This window comes from Hippocampus comes, unplaced genomic scaffold (genome assembly GCF_001891065.2).
Source record: "Hippocampus comes isolate QL1 unplaced genomic scaffold, H_comes_QL1_v1.1 scaffold58, whole genome shotgun sequence".
Classification (NCBI taxonomy): domain Eukaryota; kingdom Metazoa; phylum Chordata; class Actinopteri; order Syngnathiformes; family Syngnathidae; genus Hippocampus; species Hippocampus comes.
In genome coordinates, this window is record NW_017805118.1 from 945,569 (window position 1) to 956,778 (window position 11,210).

Genomic DNA, 11,210 nt, shown 5'->3' on the forward strand with positions numbered 1-11,210 from the left:
AAAAATGATCAAGAGTTCCATGTTAAACTAGTTAAACTAAAGATTATGGGCCAATTTTTATGGACAACTTATAATAATTAATATGTTGGATCAAATTAAATTTCCAATTTGGTCTATATTATGTAAACTGTTATTTATTTATTTTTAACATCTTGACAACTCCAAAAAAAAAAAAAGAACAATTTCATCTTATTTGAAACCTGCTTAAGGAAATAAAAATGAATATAATAAATAAATGACTTAGCCTTATATGACAATGCTGCACACGGGAAAAAAATGAAATCGTTTCCACATTTACCTGAACAGAAACGAATGAAATCCTTCATATTACATATTTCAATTTGGACAAGAGGTCGCTACATTAATTATATATTAGTCCACCAGATGGCGCTACGTTTTTACTCATTCAAAGCAGGCAGACACTTTACTGCCTCTCAGCTCGTCAACAGATACATTTAAATGAATCCACGTGAAACTTAGGCAATATAATAACATAATAGCAATAGCGTGACAGTCATGCAAAGTACAGCGCCCCCCGGTGGCCATGCAAGGGGGTTAAAAAAGGAAGGCATTGGGAAAAGTTAGGGATGAAAGAGTTGAATGAAAAGAAGACTTACTCGGGTTCTATACGGCTGAGAGTATATCTTCAAAAGTTGATTGAAATAAATGAAGAAGAAGAAGAAGAAGAGAAATGACGGACAAACAGGCAATACAAAAATAAGCAAAAGAAGCTGTTAGCCAAAGAGCAATGAGCACAAAGCAGCGCCGTTTAGAGAAGCAAAGCAAAATGGTATCGAGAAAGCACGCAAAAAAAAGCAATATAGCATGAAAAATGGACTTCTTTTCTGGCTTGAAAAACCGTGACTAAAAAAAAGAAAAACAGTGTTGCTATATCTGTCCCAGCGCTGAGTCTATTCAAGTTTAAGGAATTCAAAAAAAAAAAATAAATGGTTGCGTTGCCTTCATTGTCGTCATCTCCCGGGGGAGTTTGACGCTAAACGATGTTCAAGTTGCCATGAAATTTTAACCACGTTACTTCCCCTCCGCTTCCATCTGTACGCTTGCACGAAAAAGGACGACTTGTCCCTTTCGGGAAGAGGTGAAATCAAGGAATTAATATGCTACAAAATGTTATTTCTGTTGTTTAGTGAGATATATTTTGTATCAGGCAGGTTTTTGTATCAGGCATTGGGGGAGCGTGAATTCTGCCTAGCAACAAGTGAGAACAGTGACCTCAGTGTACAATTACTCAAACTTTCGTGCCTTTGTGGATTATTTTTAGTTGTGCTTATTTCACTTGTGCAAGGTCGTGGTTATTTTGAAGAACCAGCAAACGGAGCTAACTAATTTGTCATACACGCATATATTGCGTGATGGACGTGTGACAATTTTTTAGACTCTGCGGATTATTTCTAGTCGTCATGCTTATTTCTTTTTGTGCAAGGGAGCGGTACAAAATAAATAAAACGTCAAGGGCCTACTTGCTGACTTTTTAGGGTAGAAGACTAAACGACGCTCACACAAAGGACCCGACCTACCGAAGGTGGCGGCGAGCCTCGTCCAATCAGAGGCACGTTCTCGAAACGAGGATTCCCACCGAACAGAGCCGTCTGGTTCCTGGGTAAAAACACGCTGCCAACGAGTCAGATAACACCAGCATCATGAACAAAGTGTGCGGTTTTGACGCGCTCACATGTAGTCGCCCATGGGGGTGCTGGAGAGTGGAGGGGCGGGGGGCTGAAGGCTGCTCTGGCTGCCCATGCTGCTGCTGTAGCTGCAGAAGCTGTGCACGGTGGTGTGGTTCTGGTTCTGCGAGCCCATTCGGTTGCGTCGCGGGTTGAAGGGGTCCTCCTCGTCCATGTCGTCGTAGTCCTGCTCACTGAGGGTGGCGGGGGGGGGTAGTTCGATTCATAATTGGGGAGAGCAGCAATCACTTTAATCAGATGATATGTACAATCCTGACTGTTTTTTGTGGGGGAGAAGTGGGGGACATTCTGTGGAATATGTTGTGCTTATTTCTAACATGCAATTTTTTGGTACGTTTGCACTGACATGTAGACGGCACACCGACCTGCTGGCAATCTGTCTCCACGCTCTCGGAATGGCGCAGAGCATGATGGTGAAGGCACAAGCTGCCAGCACGGAGAAGAGGCACAGGTAGAGCACGCCCTCCACGCCGTCATAACACACGCCCACCATGGCGTCCAGGTAGTCCTGAAAAAATATGCAGACGGTCCATATGATTACGTTTACACGCGCCGCCCTCCTGGCTTGTCGTTTGCATTGTCGCACCTTGTTGAGCCCCCTGCAGTCTAACAAGGCGGTCAGCTGGTGCAGGCTGACCTCAGACGAGTTGAGAACACGCTGGATGCCCACCAGATCTCTCTGCGGAGACAGACATCGCTGCTGATGCCAAATGCGTACGTGTGAGTGTGTGTGCTTGGGGGATTCTGAGGGTGAGGGGGGGTACCTCCGCTGTGGGGAAAAGCGGCACGGCAAACTGTAGTAAACCCTGGATCTGGATCTGCATGGTGGTCAGAGATCTCTGGAAAAGCGTCAGAGGCTGAAAACGAGGACCAGCATATTAGTGTATTGAATAATACTGATCACTAATAAATACAATAACGTGCCAATGAAGAACATTAAACCAGCATTTTAAAGCCTACATTGAATCCCCTAGCCCAGGCTTGAAAGCCTACTCCAGTACTACTACTCCTGCTCTTGTCTTGTCGGGAGATGGTGTAGGACTCCATTTTCACCACCAGGGGAGCAGAAGAAGCAGAATCATTTCCAAATAATTGAAAACCAGTTCAAACCTGAACACTTGTTGGAAGCCCCCATTGCTGGTTTGAAACCGTAATCCTGTCTCGAAACCCAAATTTAACCTTTGAACGCCTGACCAAAAAAAAATAGGGGGATCAAAGAGCAGAAAAGGAGGTGGAGCTTGTGCCTGACTCTGCAGGCACTCAGCGATCTCCCGTAAGATCTGAACTTTGCTCACACGAGAGTTCGGTGTACGTTTTAAAGTCAACTAGGCCACTACATTAGGTTCGACCTAATTATTTGACCATGATGCGTACCTGCTGGTAAGGGTTGGTCAACGTCTGGTTGCAGTAAACATAGTAATGAACGATATCTGCAAGCAAGCAAAACGATGAGTCAGCATTCTCACAATGAGGTTTTGAAGCTGGCTGGTGGATGACTCCGCGTTTTTATTCGTCGTACCTGTGCCGATGACGCCTTTGATTTGACTCATGATGAACTTGTCAGGCGCCACGCAGAAGTCACTCGTGCCCTGAAAACAACACACAGGAGTCCAATGCAGTCAAATTGAAACTGTGACTTCCAAACTTTGAAAACCAAACCCTGGCTTGAAACCTTTAATTTGAAAACTTTTCTTGCAAACCATTACCGAAGCTTGAAACACTAAACCTGCCAAGCTCCCATCAATCCTTTATCCAGACCGACACTGCGCACGACGCTACATGACTAGCGTGCAAAGGGATAATTAGCACGGTGGACTTGATGAGCACACTACCATGGCAACGCGGCTGCGAACGTGCACGCTTCACTAACGAGACCTTTTCCTCATTGTCCAACGAGCGATTCCCCATCTCTTCCGGCTCGTTTCCGTGGTTACGCATGGATCCTTCACTGGCCCGCAGGTACCGGTTAACCGCAGCAGTAGAATGAATATGATTTACATTTTTTAAAATGAATAAATGAACTTGTAACAGATGGCATGCCGGGCAACTCACCACAGCGGCGGCCAATTCGGCTCCGAGCGACGCCCAGCTGAGTATCAACGTCAGCACCCCGCACAGCATCATCCTGGTGGGGGATTCAAACACATTTAGACACACTCAAAATGATTACATATCAAATAACGAGCACCCAATATTAAACTCATGCAGCTATATTTTCATACGTGCGTTTCCAATTTCTATGCGGGAGCAGCTCAATAAAGCGGATTGGTAACAGTCATTAGAGCATCAAAGAAGTTTTATTTTGAAAATCTGGTGCCTCCCCAAACTGCTTGCTTTAATCACCAGGCACCGTATGAAAAATGATGTTTCAAAATCATGAAAAATTAAGACGTTCTCTTCGCTCACGGACACTGTAGACATGTTCGCCGAAGACGCAAGAACCATACCCGCTCAACCGCCAGTTAAATAGGACTTGGTAAATGACATGCCCCCATGTCGAGCTGGGAATTATGAAAATATTAAGCACCATGTGGCTGGAGTATCCACATTGCAGTAACAACGAGGCACTCTAAAACGGCCACGACTGCGCAAAGCACCTGGCAGTCACATCAGATTTTTTTTTTTCCCCTGTTTTCACTTGTCTGCTTTTATTTCCTTTCATGACATGCACGCACTCATGGTTGACAACGAGGCACTCTTACAAGAGTCACCTGGGACCATTTTAGCCAAACAAATCAGGAAAACAGAAATGGCCGCAATTAAGTATGACATAGTTCTCTGCACAGATTGAGTAATTATCTTTCAACATCTATTATGCATTTAGAGACAGACCTCTGAATTCACTTTCTTGGGTTTTCAACAAACAGGCTTTGAAGCTTAAAGCTCCATTTTTTTAAATTACCCCAGCCGAGTTAATTATAAGCGAAAAAGATCGCAAATTTGGCACTTGGCAACAGAGGAGAATACAAAATAAAGCTACTCTAAGTTGAGTGTCACCGCCTGAGGGCGTGAAACAATGAAGTCACTGGCTAGTTGTCAAAATAACGGGAAAAAAAAGAAATGTGGCTGTTCCCTGCACCCTCAAGGACAAAGGATGATCTCATTGTGACATCCGGCACTCAACTAGCGAAAAGCCCATTAAAACACAAACCCTAAGTCCATCAGGGGATGACAAGAGGTCAAAGGAGTGCTAATGACACTGCGTGGGTAGAATTGAGATTGCTAGCTTGGGACGCTAACACACAATCCCATGCTTGGAGAGTCATTTGCTTGAATTCCACTCGAGTGGGAAAAAAAAAAGAGCATCCCTTTCGGACGTCTTGACAAAGGGGCTCGGAGCTAAATGCGGGTTGAAGTGGGGTGGCGATGTGTGTGTTGTTGTGGTTAGTAGGGCAGGCATGGCCGCGTAGCTGAGCGATTGAGGGCGACGGGAGGATGCACGGCTGGATGGATGGACGTTCCGGTGGATTTTACGCCCCCGTGAACTCTTTCCCCGGAGGAAGCGGGCGCTGCGCATCGGCGACTCGGATACGCACGCTGCTAGCTAGACGTTAAGTGAAGGGTGTAAGCTAGGAATTCAAGCTTTTTTTGGGGGGGGTTCAAAGTAGGGTTTGAATTCAGGGTTAGGGTTGCAGGGAATGATTTCAAGCCTGGGGTAACGTTTGAGTTGAGGGGTTTCAAGTCTGGGGTTGGAGTTTCAATTCAAGGTTTCAAGAGTGGGGTTAGGGATCACTGTTGGGTCTTAATTCTGGGTTAAGGTTTTGAAGTGTGGTTTAACGCCTGGCTTGAAAACCTCAAATGAGGTTTTCAAGCCAGGGACAAGACTTCAAAATAGGGTTTCAAGTCAAGGTACCAAAGTCGGGTTTCAGATTAGGGTTTTAAGATGGGATGTTCGATACTACCATTTTTTTTCTTCTCGATCAATCGTACTCACCGATCTCGGTGGCTGGTATCGGCGGCCACCAAGAGTAACCAATACCTTAAAATAAGGCCCAATACCAATATCAGTACTTACCGATCCCTAGCGTTAAGGTTTCAATGCAGGGTTAAGGATTTAAGATACACTTATGGTTTCAAATAAAGGTTCCAAGCATTGGGTAGGGTTTCTAATTAGGGTTTAATAGCCAACATTAGGGTTGGAGTTTCAAAACGGGACAGTTGTGATTTCCTTATCATTCCTGGTGTGCAATGTGAGGAAGTTATGACTGGAAGTGATTTCATTGACTGCTTGCAGTCAGCGTGTTGATCGAAATGCAAGAGGGGATCACGTCGTGTTTGATTCGGTCTTAAAATGGAGCATCATGTTTGCGTTATGCCGGGTGGATTCGGCGGGAGAACATCTGGGCCGCTGATTAAATGTGTCGCAGGCATCTGCTGTCAAAAATGCACCGTGTACAGTCGTACTCCGAATGAGATTGAGCACTTTGTACATTAATCGGTTGCTTATTATTATAGGGCGCTGAAGAACCAAGCGCACGGCACTCACGTGGTGAGCAGCCAGCGAGACTGCTTGGCGAGTCCCAGACAAGCCAGCAGGCAGATGATGAGGTCGAGGATGAGGAGCAGCAGGTAGGCCAGCCACCTGCGACAAAGAAATTACATTAGCATACAAACGCACAGAACTGACAATTTCATGTGCAGTTGAAGCCGGTTATTAAGATCAACATCTCAACTTTGAGTTGAAGCTGAACAAGCGAAGAGTTATTTCAAGTATTAGAGTGACATAATCACCTTCATTAATTATGTATTTTTTTCATTCGGCTTGGAAAATATGGTTCTGGACCAGGTTTCGGTTTTTAATTGAATTCGCGTTGTGGATCAGGTGAGGCGAGAGTTTGGAGTGAGGGGTAGGGTTTCAAATTCAGGAGATCAAATTTGAGTTTCAAGTTTGGGTTAAGGTGTCAAGCTTGGGTGAGGGTTACAAGCCAGAGTTAAGGTTTCCATTGAAACAAGGGTTAGGGTTTTGAAGTTTTGTGTCGGGTTTCATGCATTGATTAGGGTTAGGATTTTAAGTTAGGGTTAGGATTTTAAGTAAGGGTTTCAGATTTGGGTAGGATTTCCAAACTAGGATTTCAAGACAGAGTTAGTTTTTCAAACCAAAATAGAATTTCCAAAAAGACAAGATTATGATTTCAAATCAGGGTTTCAAATAGGGATTCGGGTTTCACGTTGGCTTTCATGTACCCCTCACCTGTAGTACTCGACGTTAGCCGTCAGTGTGGCCACAGACGCCAGGTCCACGTCGGCCTGGGCCCAGTCTGGCAGGCCCACCAGCTGCTTAATGACATTGTCGGCCATCTGCTGCATGAACTGCAGCGTCTGCACGTAGTCGCCGCGCGTGGCGAAGATCTCGTCCAGCCGGGCCAGGTGCTGATGCAGGCCGCTCTTCATGTTCCCCATGGTGGTGCTCACCTGCAGCTCACAACGCAAAAAAACGCAACAGCATGATAAGATGGACAGTCAGGGATAATTAAGCACCGTTTTTTTTCATTTACGGCTGCACCTGAGCCACATGCTGCTTCGCCATCTGAATACACGATGTAGCAGCAGCGAGATGGATATTGTGTTTACCGGTGTGAGCCGGCCGCTAATGAACCCTCCGAGGAGGACGGCAAACTGCCGAATTTACTCGACACGAGCGCTTTAATTATAACGCCGAACTTTTCTCCGAGGGAGCGCTTTGTTTACGAGGAAATGGCAAGATACGATAATTAAAAAGGCTAATAAATGCTCCCCTTCAGCTGCGGGTGCTTAGCGCTTAATAGAGAGGCCAGTCGTATTGTTGTGAGAGGGGATTAGTTGCTATTTTCATCGCGTAGCCTGCCGAAAAGAGACAATTGACGGTGCAAGTCCAAATAGCGCAAGAAATTACAATGGCTCCTGACTAACACTTTCGCTAAAGATGAGACGTCGCCCGATCACAAATCAACATGGCAATTCGTGAGCATGCCATTTTCAAATTACAAAGGCTGTAATTTTGGGGAAAAAAAAAACACTTCACTGGAAGACTTTGAATGAATTTATATCATGTCTAAGTAAGTGCTGAAGAAGTGCAGTCAAAATGCTCGCATCTCTTTGCTTCGTGACGTATGACAAACTGAAGTGACAGAGTCAAAGATTTGATTGTATTACTGTCGCACTCTTACTTATGACTTACTGACTATTTTATTGCGGTCACACACTTATTTTGTTTCCTTTTTTGCCTTACTAGAACAAAGTGGTGTAATTGCACATCCACTACAGTAGGTGGCAGTGGCGCTGTCATATTCAGAGTGTGAGGAGAGAACCGAGCAAGAAAGACAAAACAACATTGTTTGTTTATTGTCATGCAGATTCAGTATGTTAAAAACAGTGTGGGGAGGGGAGGATGGATCACAATTAGATCATTTTGGATTCTTTTTCAAAATTGTTCAGCCCTAATTGTGCCAGGAAGGTTACCCTGACCTTGGCTGTCCAAATAGGCTTCAAGCTTAGACAGGAACCCAAGCAACACAAATGGATCGCAACCTTATTCACTTGCCGCAAAATCGGCGTATCAGTGGGAGAACAAAAGAGCCGTCCGACATTGATGGCCTTTGCTGGATGTGAAAAGACGTCCGCCTTGTCCCCGATGTGGACCCGGTCCACCGGGTGTCTGCCGAGCCCTCTCCTCTATGATTGGCTTAATATTAGTGTTGCTCGGTTCTAATGTAGAATATTAAAAAGCGGCTGTTTTGGCGACTCTCCATCTTTGGCCTTCACTTCCAAGAGAGAGCTCAGCGAGCTCCTCTACGACATCATCAGCATATCTTCCAGGCTGCTGTGGCCAATCAAAGTCTTGCCTTCTTCATAGCAGGTCTACAAAAGGAGTCCGGCCTTTCTCCAATTTCACTCGAAGTTTCTGAATTGTCCCCTTTTCCGCCCTCATTATAAGCATTTTGCTTCCTGGGGGGGGGGGGGTGGTCCCGCAGCACACTAGGCTCTTTGTCCTGCTTAAGAAGACCGCTTCTTAACAGTCTACGGACCGCATGTGTGCGGTGTGGTCCCTTCGGGAAAGCAACGAGCAATGAGATTCCGAAATAAAGAGCGTCACATCCAATTATGCGCCGGATGGAGTTCAGGCAGGCTGGGTGGTGTTTGTGTCTTCTCTCCATTGGAAAAAAATAAAAAATAAAACACACAAAAAAAAACAAGGGTGGCGGGTTTCAAGTTTTGGTTCAAGTGTTTTGAAAAGTGCTCTTGAAAGAAAGTTGAGTTGAGTGAGTGTTCCAAGGTATGAGTTTCAAATTTGGGTTAGGGTTTTCAAATTAGGGTTTCAAGTTCGGGCTTGGTTTGCAAATTTGGGTTAGGGTGTCAAATTCGGGTTAGGTTTTCAAGTTTGGGTTCGGGTTTCTTCAAGGCATGGGTTTGAAGTTTGGGTTAGGATTTCAAATTAGGGTTTCAAGTTAGGGTTTGGTTTTCAAATTTGGGTTCGGTTTTCAGATTTGGGTTCGGTTTTCAAGGCATAGGTTTTAAGTCTGGGTTAGGATTTCAAATTAGGGTTATCGTTTCAAATTTGGATTGGAGATTCAAGGCATGGGTCTTCGATTTTCGGTATTAAGCCATGTTAGGTTTTCACCTTTGGGTTTCAAGACAAGGTTAGCGTTCCAAGTTTGCCTTAGGATTCCAAATTAGGGTTTTAGGACAGGGTTAGAGTTTGAAGGTAGGGTTTTGGTTGCAAATTTGGATTCGTGCTTCACACTGGGTTACGGTTAGGTTATCATGTTTGGGTTCCAAGCTACGGTTAAGGTTTCAAATTTGAGTTTCAAACTAGGGTTAGCGTTTCAGTTTATGATTTGAAGACGGGGCTGTCTTTAAAAAAAAAAAAAAAAAGATCAAAATAAAGCAGAAAAAAACAAATTCTACAGGCTAAAGTTACTCGTAAAAAAAAGAACAACAGCGCCTCTTAAACATCACTGGACCGAAACTTTAATTAACACCCTCTAATTAAAAGTACGTGCAAGACAATTTACTCTTTTATGACTCACGCTAACGCTGCGTCGCTACGTTGCACCTACCAGGCTGTCCACGCCGCCCAGCGTGTTGTTGGCGTTGTACAGCGAGTACGTCAGTTGGTAGATGCCGTCGTTGGTCTCGCTGTTGCCGTAGAAACCCACGCCCACGGCCACGCTGCGGGAGAGACGCAATCCGTCATCTTTCCGTATCAAACTTCAGCTTAGCTTCAAAAGTGCTTTTTCTTTGGCTTTTGATGTACGATAACGGAGGGGAAACATGATCGCAAATTAGCAGACGCGGACACAGCGGCAGCGTGAAAATGTGTCCCAGTTTAAGGTTTTAAATTAGGGATTTGTGTTTCGAATTTGGGCGGCACGTTTCAAATTCGGGTCTGGCTTTCAAAGTACGGTTTCAATCCTTGATTAGGGTTTCAAGCCAAGGAAATGTAGTTGTAGTGTTGTGACGAAATGATGTCCTGTGGTTGCTCAGTGTCACATTACTTCTTTACAGGTTTTAATTTACGGTTAAGGGTTCAAATGTGTGTTTTAAAACATGACTGGTGTTTCATTTCAGGGATAGGGTTTCAACTTAAGGTTTCCAGTCCAAGTTCGGGTTTCAAGAGAGTGTTTCAAGGGAGGGTAGAGTTTCAATTTTGTGATAGAGTTTTAAAATTTGGATAGTCAGCACAGCATTTTTTTTTTTTTTTTTGCAGGTTTCACATTAAATTAAGGTGTCTAAGTTAGTGTTTCAAACCAAGGTGAGGGTTTGAAGTTTGGGTCAAGGTTTTAAATTTGGATTATAATTTTGGAAATGGAATTTAATCACAGAACAGCCTAAAAAAAAAAAAGATTCCCAGCTTGAATGGATTGTATTGTTGTTTAGCCGTTTTTATGTTATGCAACATTGGATTCACAAGCACAATGGCTTTTGTCATTGCTCAGATGCTGTCGATCGTCGCCCGCACGTAGGAATACATTAGCGCCAGTTTAGCATGACAATGGCACAAAAACAGCGCTCATCATTTAAACAACAAAGTGTCTTGTTAGCGTTCCGCCCGCAGGTCCAAGCCTGCACATGGAGCATGTTTTGAGCGTAGCGCTTCCGGCGGAGATGCGCGAGACGTGACATGAATAAATCACAACGTTTGCCAAGTGGCGAATGAAAAGACACGGAGAGATATAGAAAAATACAGTGTGAAAAGGTATTAGCGTACACAAATTGGGACACACGCGAGTTTTTTTTTTTTTTTTTCCCATCCGCCATTGTGCAGATGCTAAAAATGCTCAAGCTTAACTTCAGGCAATAGTCTCATTAATTCAAGATTTTTCTTTTTTTTTTTTGAATACACCGCTTTTGCTTTGTGTGTCCTCTTTGAGCTGGAGTCTAAGCCAAAGAGAAAGAACATCACAGACGGTGCACAACTGTCATGGCGAGGAATGACAATGCAGAGAAAAAGACGGGAGGAATTTTGGTGGGAAAACTAAAGCGAAACGGCAGCGGCAGCAGCAGCAACGTGATGGCGGTGGTGGG

General features: G+C 44.4%; 1 protein-coding gene across 2 annotated transcripts in view; it reads right to left on the minus strand.

The window, feature by feature from the left end:
• Positions 1-258: 258 nt before the first annotated feature.
• The window catches only part of ttyh2 (tweety family member 2), a 21,031-nt gene continuing 10,079 nt past the window's right edge, over positions 259-11,210 (minus strand). The window contains exons 3-14 of one of the 2 annotated variants that reach the window (XM_019865598.1): positions 9,743-9,854; positions 6,898-7,124; positions 6,193-6,288; positions 3,759-3,831; positions 3,226-3,295; positions 3,081-3,136; positions 2,471-2,563; positions 2,293-2,385; positions 2,072-2,214; positions 1,694-1,879; positions 1,539-1,617; positions 259-644 (exon numbers count right to left, since the gene is read on the minus strand). In XM_019865598.1, the coding sequence (XP_019721157.1) occupies positions 582-644; positions 1,539-1,617; positions 1,694-1,879; positions 2,072-2,214; positions 2,293-2,385; positions 2,471-2,563; positions 3,081-3,136; positions 3,226-3,295; positions 3,759-3,831; positions 6,193-6,288; positions 6,898-7,124; positions 9,743-9,854 (1,291 nt within the window). In that variant the 3' untranslated portion in view covers positions 259-581. The remainder of the gene's footprint in view (positions 645-1,538; positions 1,618-1,693; positions 1,880-2,071; positions 2,215-2,292; positions 2,386-2,470; positions 2,564-3,080; positions 3,137-3,225; positions 3,296-3,758; positions 3,832-6,192; positions 6,289-6,897; positions 7,125-9,742; positions 9,855-11,210) is intronic. The other variant, XM_019865599.1, reaches the window with a different exon arrangement.